At 39.1% G+C, this 13,849-nt stretch overlaps 1 protein-coding gene across 1 annotated transcript in view; it reads right to left on the reverse strand.

Annotated features, from left to right (window-relative positions):
* Nucleotides 1–8,461: 8,461 nt before the first annotated feature.
* The window catches only part of CHORDC1 (cysteine and histidine rich domain containing 1), a 14,363-nt gene continuing 8,975 nt past the window's right edge, over nucleotides 8,462–13,849 (reverse strand). Inside the window, exons 6-11 of the mRNA XM_014958252.1 lie at nucleotides 13,196–13,254; nucleotides 12,006–12,076; nucleotides 11,653–11,758; nucleotides 10,131–10,250; nucleotides 9,421–9,483; nucleotides 8,462–8,918 (exon numbers count right to left, since the gene is read on the reverse strand). Of these exons, the coding sequence (XP_014813738.1) occupies nucleotides 8,775–8,918; nucleotides 9,421–9,483; nucleotides 10,131–10,250; nucleotides 11,653–11,758; nucleotides 12,006–12,076; nucleotides 13,196–13,254 (563 nt within the window). The 3' untranslated portion in view covers nucleotides 8,462–8,774. The remainder of the gene's footprint in view (nucleotides 8,919–9,420; nucleotides 9,484–10,130; nucleotides 10,251–11,652; nucleotides 11,759–12,005; nucleotides 12,077–13,195; nucleotides 13,255–13,849) is intronic.

The raw sequence follows: 13,849 nt of genomic DNA on the forward strand, positions 1-13,849 counted from the left end.
CATAGAATCATAGAATCATTCAGGTTGGAAGAGACCCTTGGGATCATCGAGTCCAACCATCTACCCTACTCTACAAAGTTCTCCCCTACACCATATCCCTCAGTACCGCATCTAAACGTCCCTTAAACACAGCCAGGGATGGTGACTCAACCACCTCCCTGGGCAGCCTGTTCCAATGCTCGCCTACTCTTTCTGTGAAAAATTCCTTCCTAATGTTCAGTCTAAACCTACCCTGTTGGAGCTTGAAGCCATTCCCTCTCGTTCTGTCACTAATTACCTGTGAGAAGAGACCAGCACCAACCTCTCTACAGTGTCCTTTCAAGTAGTTGTAGAGAGTGATGAGGTCTCCCCTCAGCCTCCTCTTCCTCATACTAAACAGTCCCAGCTCCCTCAATCGTTCTTCGTACGATTTATTCTCCAGGCCCTTCACCAGCTTTGTTGCTCTCCTCTGCACCAGCTCCAGCACCTCGATATCTCTCTTGTATTGAGGTGCCCAAAACTGGACACAAGATTCCAGGTGTGGCCTCACCAGTGCTGAGTAGTAGTAATAGTAGGAATACAGCTCAGAGTAGTAATACATCTTCCTTTGCAAAATCTATGAGGAGTGTGACAGAGAAAAACCATGTCTTCCTTGGCTATGAGGAAATTTTTAAATTTTTTTGAAAGAAGAGGATTTTTTCAGCCAAATTTTCTCTACAGCTATTTCTTTCTGCAACCCAACAAATGCCAGATAAGCTTACTGTAATTCCTCACACTTGAAGATACAATAAATTGGTTTATGTTTAAAACAAAGAAAATAGACTTTAATTTTGGGTTTGCTTCTGTCTGACACAAAGGCCTGAAAAGGTTTTCTACCTTTTATGGTTTATAAATTTAGATCAATTTATAAATTTAGATCAATTAATGAAAAAATTCTGCCTTCCGATCAAATGCCACTTCTGTAGAATAGAAAAAGAATGGTATTCAACATTCTACTAAATACAGAATAATAGCACAAGAACAGTTCATAGATTTTCTTGGATGAGGAAGAAAATGTTTAAAGGTGTAAGATCCACCAGGAAAAACGCTGGGCTATTACTGACAGGAGCTGCCTCGACTTCATGGCTGTTAACTGGCACAAATCAATATGGAGTAACTCATGGGACACACAGCTCCTAAACCCTCTGGGCTTTGTAAGGTCCTCCTGCTGCTGCTGATTAACAGAAGTACCTGCTGAATTGGACTTAGAGCTCAACTCTAACGCATCACAGACTCGTAGCTAAATCAGAGGGTTAAACAGTGGCCGCTCTTGCTGATTTCATTCCAGCGGTGTAATGGAAACAGTCTTTTGCCTTAAAAAACGCTGCTCACTAAATTCAGCTCCTACTGGTTTCTCCAGGGACAATTTCTGTGCAGCAAGTGTTGCTCAGGGAGGAACGTGGTGCTTTGGTTCGGCTCAGAGGAGAACAGTGTAGCAGGAGCAAGATTTCTGTATTTAATTTGTGTTGTCTCCTCTGCTTTGCTGTGAGGAAGTCCATGACATTCACCACCATTCAGCTCTTTTAATGGCACTCTTACAGTGTGCGGTAAAATCCCACGAATGAAAATAGAGGAATTTAGAGTAAGAGAAATAAAAAACGGGGCATGCTAAGTAGATCCTATTCCTACCAGCGGCAGAGAGAAGGTCCCCAGCTGCTTTTGATGCTGTGTCGCCCGGAGATTCCAGCTCTGCCTCCTCGAGGGTTTCTACAGCGTTGCCCAGGAGGTGCAGGAAGTCCTTGAGTGACTTTCAGTATCCTTCAGAATCTCATCCTGCTGCTGTTTTTCTTAGGAATAATGCGGGGTCACTGCATCAGCTCTTTTCCGCAGATGCTGCTCTTACCCTCCGAATGACACCACCACCACAGGAAAAACTATTTCTGCTTTCAAGTAATTTTGTTTCGTTAAAAAGACCCATGACTGACATATTTGATCATTATCTTGTTTAAAGAGGAGAACAAGCAGCCTCTTAAAGCTCATGAGTAGACACTCCAGATGTTAACTGCTGTCATAGATGAAAGCAGAACATTTAAAGTTTCACATTTAAAGGCTTCATATTTATGTTTACAGTAATATAACTTGATTACAAGGCATCCCCTTAAAAAAAAAAAAAAATTTAAGTCCCTTGGGGTACAGAAGCACACAAAATCAACTCTGCCTCTTATACCTGAGTCCGATTCACAAGAAAGGAAGAAAAAAATTAGGATAAGCATATTAGGCTACAAGCACATTAAGTTACTTCTCCCAAGCATTGAATTCAGCAACAATATTGCACCATCAATATTTAACAGAAATTTAACATACATTCCAGAGAACAAGGGGTTTGGGCTAAAAATATTTCATAGATGCTTGTAAGGTACCGGCTCTGCCTCCAGCTACCTCTGGTGTTGCAATGCTGCTTTTATTAATATTTAACCAGAAACTAATTTTTCATATACTTGTTTCCAGTGGTAACAAAAATGTTTCGCTCAAGAGGCTGCTTCCTTCTCACTCAGAATCACAGAATGATCTGGGCTGGAAGGGATTTTAAGATCATCCAGTTCCAACCCCCCTGCCATGGGCAGGGACACCTCCCACGAGACCAGGTTGCTCAAAGCCCCATCCAGCCTGGCCTTGAACACCTCCAGGGATGGGGCATCCACAGCTTCCCTGGGGAACCTGTTCCAGTGCCTCACCACACTCACAGGAAATAATTCCTTCACAAAATCTCATCGAAATCTCCCCCCTTTCAGTTTAAAACCATTACTGCTTGTCCTATCGCTACTCTCCCTGATAAAGAATCCCTCCCCAGCTCTCCTGCAGATCCCTTTCAGGTACTGGTGCCTTCTCTTCTCCAGGCTGAACAACCCCAACTCTTTCAGCGTGTCCTCACAGGAGAGGTGCTCCAGCTCTCTGACCAAATTCTTGGCCCTTCTCTGGACCTGTTCCAGCAGGTCCATGTCCTTCCTGTGCTGAGGGCTCCAGAGCTGGATGCAGTACTGCAGGAGGGGTCTCACCAGAGAGGAGCAGAGGGGCAGAATCACCTCCCTGGCAGAAGTCCACTGGATACAAAGAAACCTGAACAGTTTCTGGACAGATAGAATCAGTCCTCATATGGGCTGGTCATTTCAGTTGAAGAAAAACACATCAATGTACTTCACGTACCTCCAGATGTCAGGAATCTGTTCCTCAAGCCCCTGTCCTTGTAGGCTCACAGGACTGACGACAAACACACTGGTGATGGTGGTCATGTACAGTGGGTCCTCAGTCCTGGTCAGGCCAACATTGTCTCAGGAAAACAAAACATTCAGCCATTCAACAGAAAAATGATGATTTCACTAACATAAGTTGAAATCTGTGCTGCCTATAGACAAGTTTTAAGCACCATGCTCTGCCCCCAACCCTTTCTGCTGACATCCATCTCCCCAACATCAACCCTGTGTTTTGCAGACACACTCACAGAAACTGTGTTTGCTTGGCAACCCATGCCCAGGCACAGGAACCCTGGACTAGTTTGTAATGTCTGTGACAACGCTTTGCTTAGCTTTAGTTAAAACACCTACCCAAACTTTGAAAAAATTTGGTTTCTATTACCGCAGGCCCCAAGTATTGAATCCTTTTTCTCTCCATCATGAGAACATGAGGTTTTTTTAAAAAAAAACCCCAAGAAAATAGAAAAAAACCAAAGCAGCAGAACTCTAGTAGCTTCAGCATTCTTAGAAACAGCCCAGACTTTGTATTTAGAATTATTCCAATAACATTGTGGCAGCCCAAAATTCCTGGACAGACCAATTTCCGTGAATGACACAGGTCCCCAACTTGATTCAAATCATTGAAAAAACTCACCTATGGGGTGGGGGAAAAACCCCTTTGCCACAGAGTTTCCCTCCTGTGTAGGAAAATGCCTGTGGAAAATGCCCACTTAAAGTTTATTTCTCCAACTGTGTTGCAAACCCAAAGAGAAGTTCTCTCCCACAACAAAAGAAGTCCAAAAAAAAAATAAAGCCCCAAATGCAACCAGCATGTAATAAGAATTTTATTGAGTACATTTAGAAAAAAAAACTAGAGCATGAAGACATGAGATTAATTTCTGCATATAAGTTTTATGAATGTGCTGAATCAAGCAACCATGCAAAGAGACATTTCCCCCCTTCAACTGTAATTCAAGACTCTTGTAACGGCAAAATTATTACCACCTTAAAACAGTGTCCCAGACACGTAACTCATTAATTTAAAACCGATCTTGTTCATGAACAGAGATAAAAAAAATTCAAATAGCTATAGGGAAAGACCAATGCTGAACAGGTAGAGTATGGAACCGGTACTCATGCCATGTTTCAAGAATGCAAGCAAAAAATGCATTGTTATGTAGAGTAAGTAGATTTTTTTTTTTTTCAAGGCAAAATTCCTATTAAAACTACCCCCTAAACTACTGAAATGGTGACTTGATAATGTCTGTGTTCCAGAAGACCATCCAACTGAAGTTTTTTTGTCAAGTTACATCAGTGCCAGGTAAAACCTAAGAGGCAGAGGAGCTGAACAGCCCAGCGCTTTACAGTAAATTAACATTAAAAATAAATTCCAACTCTTCCAAGAAATGTTGGGAAAGAGATGACATCCAACGCTCGGTAGCAAAATGGGCTTACACATGATGGAAAAGATTAAAACTTCTGCCACAGGTTTGTTTACCCACACAGTATTTTGCATGAAAAAGGGGTTGTGTAGGAAGTTCTGAGACATGTGAAATGTTGTCTACATGTGACATATAAACCCCCCCGAAACACACTACAGCTTCTAAAGACTCAATTAAAAATATGACCAGGCTATAGCAAGTTAACCAACTTGTTAAACACTGCAGAACTTCTGAAAACATGAAAAAAAAGGATAAATTTCACAGCAACTATTCCAGTACGTACTTGTTAGCAACTTCTTATTGAACTTCACTAGACAGGTGAAAGTCTAAGTGATCAAAAACTGCTTGGTTTAGTTTTCAAATGTTGCTTTTGAGGAGTCCAGTGATTGGTTTGGTGCACTACAGCTGGTCTCCTTTTCACATTTACTAAGAAAAGTCACAGCCAAACCAAAATTCCACTTCTGCTGCCACTAATTGTGTCAAGATGCCAGTTTATGACATACCAGGATCACACATCCACGTGCTGAAGACTGTTCTGAGCGACCGCTCAGAGCACTCAATTTCAGTTACAGAGCTTTTGCAGCGTGACCACAGATGCAGACATCTACTTGTAAAGTCTGCAGAGAACTAATGCAGCTAAACAAGAGCCTTACGGCAGTACGTACCACCTCAAAATTTATCCTTTTACTTTGAAAAAACATCATAGAAAACTAGGCTGTCATATGTAACACTGGTACCTTCTTGCCTGATCAAAGCCGGGTTTGCTTCCTTGCTTTTTTAAACAGCTGAATTTTAAATGTGGTTTTATTGTCACTGATGGGGAGAAGTCACCACGGAACTCCTGAAGTATCTTTAATTTTCTGCTGAAAGCATGAACAACAGGAAAAGAGTAGGAGGAATGAATAAAAAGCCAAACTGAAGACTGTTCAGAGGAGCTTTCCTGCACTTGTGACCAAGCTGACTCAGTTACCAGCAAAATGTACTGTAAAAGGGTATATCAAATAGTTACAGGGTGACAAAGGAGGCAGCATTAACAGCAGAAGGTGGATTCATCCACATTTCTCTCCTTTCAGCATTTAGTATGTAGCAACGGAGAATGACTTACTGAAAACCAGAAATTCTGTTTTCCTATGAAATTCCATTTCCCTTGTAGTTCTCTAAATTGGATTTTGCGTGATGTAAACCTACTGCATGTGAGGATGCAAATAAACTGAAAATACGTAAAAAACCATGGAAAACAAAATATTTAGGGTATTTATATATCCATATGGGTAGACACTTTTGAACTCGCTCGTCAAATAGGAACTTTATCCTGGCATTTAAATACTGCTCATTTTGCTGTCCAAGTTCAGAGTTCTGCACACAAAAGCACAGATGGCCCATACTACCTACTGCTCTCTAGAATTCTTCATTCACTGAAGAGATTGTTCTCAGTATTGTACTAACAAGAACTCCACTTGCTGGTTCAGAACACACCAGGGAACATCTGTTCAATTTTTAGAGGTCCATGTGCAGGCATTCGTTTTTGTAAGCTTGTACCCTATGACTTCACAGCACCTGACATTTTCAGATTTATTTAAAAAAAAAAAAAAAAGGAAGAAAAAAAGAAGGCGTTATTAGAGGTAAATAGAGTCTTTTAGGCAGAACTTAAGAGCTGGAACTTCTCTCGGGGGTCCAAGCGAGTAATCAACCATGGTCCCTCCACGTCAATGAGGAAACACGACCTTGAAATGAAGGTAAAGAAGCACCAAAACAAATTTCATATGTACAGCCCTGCTGTTACTTTCTTGGGGTTTGGGGACGGTTTCTTTGGTAACGTATTTCCTACCACTTAAAGCACAAAGTAGGATGTCAAGTCCTGCTGGAGACAGAACTCTGAGCTCAAGTCAAATTCCACCTCTTAGAAAACACTACAGAAAAATCCTTATTTAACTTCAGAAGGACTTTACTATGCTTTGCGTTTCTGTTGGCGTTATTCCAGGTCTGCTAAGGTGGGGAGATGAGCATCCACACCCTGCAACCCCCCTGCAGCACTGCTTGTTTACAGACTGAAGTTTTGGCACAATAAATAACACTGTACATTTTGCATGACTTTTATACAAAAAAACCCATTGTTTTCCTTTCAGCTGCAACCTAAAATTAAGAAACTGGTTTCAAGCAGAAAGAGAAAGCAATGTCACTGCATGAACTGCAGCTTGGATAAAAGTCTCATCTTTATCCTGTTTTCAACCACAACTCTTTACTGATAGAGAACTGAAAACAAAAATAAATCGATTTCTAATTACAGTGTTTTGCTTATGCTGTTCAAAAGAAACAATATTTTAAAAGCATTTTAAATTCAAAGGTAAAATTGTGACTTGAGACAGACATTTTAAAGCTTGTTGTTTGTTTCTCCTAAGATTTACCCTGTAGACAAATTTAGTTCTTAGATTACCATCCGTAGCAACATGAGCTATGCACAGCTACAACATGGAAGCAATGTTCCTGAGACACCTACAGTGAGCACTGTCTTCTCCTGCTACACACCTCCACCTGCTCTGAAAACAGATTCCCGATTTTGAATGTTGTAGAACAGGACAGAATATACATTCTAAAGACTGTCAAATATATACAGCACCTGGGTAATTTTACAACAGTCTGCTGTCTGTATGTTCTCCATGGCTGAGATACCAAGTTATTCAGCCGTTTCACTGTCCATTCACTTTTATCTTTAACAATTCAAATCGCCAAGGTATAGGAGTAAAAAATAATAATAATAAAAAAAATCCCCTCTTGCCAACTTTATTTCAATCTCATCTCTTGCTTTTATACATGACAAACAGCAAAAGAGTCAGCAAGTACTGAAATCCTTAGCAAAATACCCATTCATTCCATGCCTCCACAGCCAACAGGTATTGAAACAAAGCTTAGTTTCAGGAGAGAAAAAAGGAAGTCTGCAAGTGTTCTTTGGTATTTATGCTAATATGCTTTTTTTAATTCTAGATGTAGAATTGTATTCTATTCCCTTCGTAAACTTGAGATTTTTTAATCTGTATTACTGTATGTTTCATTTGATATGACTCAGAACAGCCCTGAGGAGAGGGACTTGGGGGTGTTGGTGGATGAGAAGCTGGACAAGAGCTGGCAATGTGCGCTGGCAGGCCAGAAAGCCAACTGCAGGCTGGGCTGTATCAAAAAGTGTGGCCAGCAGGTCGAGGGAGGCGATTCTGCCCCTCTGCTCCCCTCTGGTGGGACCTCACCTGCAGTGCTGCATACAGCTCCACAGCCCTCAGCACAGGAAGGACATGGACCTGTTGGAGAAGGTCCAGCAGAGGGCCACAAAGACAACCAGAGGGATGGAGCACCTCTCCTGTGAGGACAGGCTGAGAGAGCTGGGGTTGTTCAGCCTGGAGACCAGAAGGCTCCAGGGAGACCTTATATTGGCCTTCCAATACCTCAAGGGGGTGTACAGGAGAGGGGGGAGGGACTCTATCAGGGACTGTAGCAATAGGATAGGGGTAATGGTTTTAAACTGCAAGAGGGGAGATTTCAATGAGATATTAGGAAGAAATTATTTACTATGAGGGTGGTGAGACACTGGAACAGGTTGCCCAAAGAAGTTGTGGATGCCCCATCCCTGGAAGCGCTCAAGCCCAGGCTGGATGGGGCTTTGAGCAACCTGGTCTGGTGGGAGGTGTCCCTGCCCACGGCAAGGGGTTTGGAACTCGATGATCTTTAAGGTCCTTTCCAACTCTAACCATTCTATCTTTCATTAGGAACAGTGCTGAATGTAATATGTGCTACCCAGTAGATCCAGTCTAAACTGAACACTTGAAAAATGAACACACACAGTGGACTGAGAACACATCTATTTGGACAGTCAGTGCATGGCAGGAGAGGTTATAAGCAAAGGGCAATAGCTCTTTTACCCTAAATCCCCATGGAGACACTCCAACTAGAATAAATACAGTCATGGGAGCAAGAGCCAAAACAGCTATTACCCTTCATGTTTACACCCCCATTTACTGTGCATCAAATTTCTTTGTTGAATGGAACATATGATCTAGCATTAAAAAAAAAAAAGAATCTATATAAAAGTTAAATATTTGATTACAGTAGCAAGTCACCACTTCATAATGGGGAAATAACTTGTCTCTTGGAATCATTATTGATCTGAATTCTCTTTTTTTCCTTGTGCGTTGGATACGGGTAATTCAAGACTAGCCCATAATAGGGGCTCTGCTTTCCTCATAGTGAGCTCAATCTTTGTAGCCGTCATGTTCACATAACTCCTCTTTACATCGATTACCTACAACAGAAAACATATTTCACACTTCAATTTGAGAAACGGACTGCTAGGTATTTGGGAGTCAAGTTGGGACAAGTACCTTATCACTAAGATTTAGTAGATGTTTAGGGAGATGGAGTTCCTTCTTATTTGGAAAAGTCAACCCTCTCCCAAGCTGCAAACATATGCCTGTGCACATGTAATATTTAAGTTGGTCTAACACATATGTAAGCATGCAATTATATATCATCATGTGTTTTCTGCAACACCACTATCATTGTGTTGGGATCTTAGGACAGAAAGGACCTCAGGAGGCCACCTTCTCCTCAAAGCAGTGTCAGCTATGATATCGTACCTGATCACTTGGGGCATTAGACTCAGATTTAAATGTAGGTTACTGAGTAACATGCAACAGAATTTCTTCCAATAAGCAGAGTAACGAGGAAATTACTTTGAAACACAGGAAGCTGAAGTTTTTGTTTTGGTTTTTTTTTTTTAATAGAAAAATTATTCTTATACTTACTCCCCATAATTTCACACTGCGATGAAATTCCTTTTCACCTTCAAATACAATATGGATATTTAACTAAAAAGGAAAAACAACAGAAAATTTTGTCAGGTTAATAAAACATTTGATATTTCAAGCACATTTAAGAAAAACATATCACATTAGAACTCGGATCCTACAATAAGTGATCAAATTGTGCCTCGGACATAGAAGTGAAAATCTATTCTAACAGATTCTGATATAGTATCATAGTCAACAGTGGCCATACATAGAAGCTGCATCATTTTCTCCAAGTGCACGATTAAGAAATCAGAGAAGCATTTTAATGCTTATTTAATATTAGTAGCTGTGAAACTGCATACTGTGAGAAATGATATTAAATTATATTAAGCCAAATACAATTAAATTACTTATTTATAATTACTTACAAACGGTGATGCAAAACCATCACACTTGGGCTTTAAGTCAAACTAAAGTGGTTTTTTTTTTTGACATATTATATTGCAGCTTTAAAAAAAAACCCCAAAGCACAGTTGTCCAAACAGAAGGAGAAAAGACTGCCATATATATGCTTGAACAAACACAAGAGCCAAGAAAAAGCTGTTACTCCAAAAAGATTCTTTTACTAACCCTGCCTTGGAAATAAAGGCAGAAGACAGATTTTTGTAACTGAAAACTGTTGTAAGGTTAAAAAAAATAAATTAAATCTTAAGGTAGATACTCACCATTGTGCTATTTGCTTCTACGTAGCTCAGATCAGGAACAGAGTTTTTAGCATATACAGAAATAGTCACTTCTCCTCCCGTCTGGTGCCAATCATGCCTGCACGGAACTACTTTCTTTCCCTATATGAGGAAAAAAAGACTTAAAATTGCATTCAGAAGTATTTTTACAAGATTAATCAGGTTAAAACCCTAGGACTATTTTAATAGCCAATAAGTATAGCCAATGAAGAGCTATATTTCATGTTTACAGGAGACTGCAAGACTCCGCTTACACCTTTTTAAAAAAAAGTATTTCAGCTACTGGTCCCTGGCAAACATTAGAAATATCAAAGTTCATGACAGAGACTATAGTAAGAAACTCAGGCATCGTGATAGAAAAACAAAACAAAACCACTAAAACCCAAAAGCGACTTGTTGGATTAACTTCCTTTCCAAGACAACAGTTATCCAGCCCATAAAAGAAAGGAACTGAAAAAAGAAAAAGCCGTGACTCCAAGAAACTTTAATATTACTGCAAAAAGTTATTTAGTATTACCCTCTGTTCTCTGATACAGGAAAAATAAGGAATGAAAAACCTCAAAAGAACAAGAAGCAGCCAAAAAAACACTGTTACCTACAAGCCCATTATCTGAATATACACACATTTAATATACACATTTTCTAAACATCTGGGGAAATTCTTTACAAGAATACTCTCTTGCTGTAGGATGACAACTTCAGCGTTTTTTTTTTAATCCCTTTCTGTATTTGAAAATACTTCTCAAACATAAACTTCAAAGCAAGCAGCTATTCCATGACTTATAGGAAGGACCTGCGAAGTAACTGTTATAGAATGAGGTCTCAGAACTACACATACTATAGTATATCTTAATTTTCTTCTGTTAAACATTACTGATATTTGCAGTACCGAACTCATTTTGCTTCAGCAATAGACAATATATTTGTAACAAGAATTTTGTGTTCACTTGCATCCAACATGTGAGCAGCTATTGTTTTTGAAGTGCTCAGTTCCACTACTAGATTCTTAGAGAACATTATACAACGTTTTTAAACCTTGTAATTCTGCAACATTGCAATAAAATACCTACAAACTAAACAGATGCTCACTCTCTGTTTATACTGGCAGCCAAACCAAAGCACTGAAGTAGATTCGGATAGAAAAATATTCAGACATTTAAACTAGACAGAAAGAGACCCTCCCATCTCCACCCATGGAACCTCATTGACCTTCATCTACCCTGCCATGCCTACCTAAACAACTCTACTACTCTGAATGAAACTGGAAGCACTTGTCCTGCTTCTCTCTTTATGGTCTTCGGAGGCGGAAAGACTTCTATTAATTTTATTTTAAGGTAATATATATGGAATATATTCTATATGGAATACCATAAACTTTATTATTTCAGAGGTAGTGATCTGTAACAGCACAACTACAGTAATAACTCAATCAAGTTACTAACTACATTTCAGTATTGTAAATTCAGACTGGCCAGCTACAAAATGCATTGTTAACACTACTTACCGCATCCTTTTTAGTCCATACATGTGTTCCTGTCGTGCAGCCTTCTTGAGCTAAAAATGTATTGAAGTCAGACGTTTTTCTTTTACAACAGCTCCAATACTTCATCCTTGAAAGTTCACAAAGTAATTAACAAACAATATTTAGGGCACTATTTACTGTGAGTACTTAAGATCCTTTCTCTGTGCAACATTACTGTTAATTTAGTATACCCTCTTCAAGCATTGCCATTTTTGACTGAAGGAGAAATACAGAATGAAAACAAGGTAACACCTACACGGCATCTACAAAGAAAGCAGGAACACATAATAGGAGAATTAAAAAAAATAATTAAAAGTTAACTGAGTAATACTAACCCTTCATGGAATATAGGTACACCAGAATGGTATATACATACTTCTTCTGCGCTGTGTGGTCCTTCGTACGTCTAGTAGAAGGAAGCATTTAAAGTGTATTATTGTTACAGGATGTGGACCAAAGGAAAAAGCAAAACAAAACACAACCCACAACAGAAACACTGAACAAAGTGCTACAAAGCTTTTGGTAAATAATCTAAATCTAATAACTTGCCCTCATTTTCAAAATAGCCATTCAGCCTTCATCCACAAGAGATTCCCCAGTCCTTTTAAGGAGCTATCCTTTGTATTAGCTGAATGACGTACATCAGTGGTGACATCATTCATGCTCATAAAGGTCACTTTTGCTCCTCAGAGATATCTTTAAAAATTCTCTGAATATTCAGAGAAAACTTATTTAAATGGAAAATAAATTAAAATTATCATTTGGAACAGACATGGATTCTCAAAAGGAAGTAAATGAAACAATATACAATGCTGAATATCATCAGCGCAACGGAAAATAAATTAAAATTATCATTTGGAACAGACATGGATTCTCAAAAGGAAGTAAATGAAACAATATACAATGCTGAATATCATCAGCGCTTCCTAACACAAGCAAGAGACTGCTATAAGTTTCCCCCCACCGGAGTCCCAGCAGAAAATGCAAAATCTGTCAGATTAAATACCATTTTATTTCTACTGTCCTGTTCTGTACAACACAAGGGCGTCAGTGTAAAAAACTTTCAGTTTAAATGACGATGTAATACATGGATTAATTTTGGTGCTTGAGGTGTTAAAACATTTTCTTTGTGGATCATTCTGGCAGGAAGTGTTAATTGATAAGATCTGAAGATGCTTTTGACCTATACACAGATTATCAAAAGCAATTCCAGTGTTATCAGTAAGCCACCTCCCACCAATACTTTTAACATATGAAGTTGATACACATCAGTATAATGGGTTTGGCAAGCTTACTAATTAGAAGACAGCTTTAAAAAAAAAAGTCATCTTAGATTTGCTACATCCACAGTACGAAACAGCCCACATTTCTCCATAATAAGGTGTGCTATCAAATGTGCATTAATTAAGCGTGATGGACTTTGTGCCACTTCCAACTCAATTTGTAGCACACAAAAAAAAACCACCCAAGAAAGGAAAACTAAACTGCACACTTAATAGTTTAAGAGTGGAACTGAACCACTTACTTTTGAACAGCCTGCATTTTTACATGCCGTCCCAATCTTGATTTCATCACTGTCCTCCTCTGTAAACAGAATATTATAGAAAATAGCAACTGAATTGTATAGTGTACTAAATATTTTGGTTTAATTGAGAATTAAAACGCAATGAGGAGTATATTAGAAAAAAAAAAAAAAGCCTCTCAAGCTATTTTCTCCATGGTGCTGAAGTCTGCCAGAAAGGTACAGAGAAACAGAAACTATGCAAACATTCCAAAAGCTGTATTTCCTACACATCAGATTCTAGGTTCTATACCTTTATACTGTTTTAAGTTGGGGGGGGGAGGGAGGGGGGCACCAGGGAAATGATGAAAAGGATTATTACAATCATACGGCAAGAGAAGAATCGCTCATCTTGTTTGGCTTTGTCAAATTAAGAAGGTAAAAGGTTCCAAACTGCTGTGTATAAATAAACACAAGGAAAGAATTTGGATACCAAATAGAAAGAAAAGCTAAATGACAATTTTGGCACCAGAACAAGAGTTTAAAATAGCCACAAATGTAGTTTGAAATTAGAAAGTGTTTCTTAAGGAGCAGCCTAGTTGTGGAAACAAATTCCAAATAAACTGTGAGGAAAAAAAAAAAAAAAAAAAAAAGAAAAAAAGGACGGGGGACACCCAA

Source organism: Calidris pugnax, unplaced genomic scaffold (genome assembly GCF_001431845.1).
Source record: "Calidris pugnax isolate Ruff unplaced genomic scaffold, ASM143184v1 scaffold252, whole genome shotgun sequence".
Classification (NCBI taxonomy): Eukaryota; Metazoa; Chordata; class Aves; order Charadriiformes; family Scolopacidae; genus Calidris; species Calidris pugnax.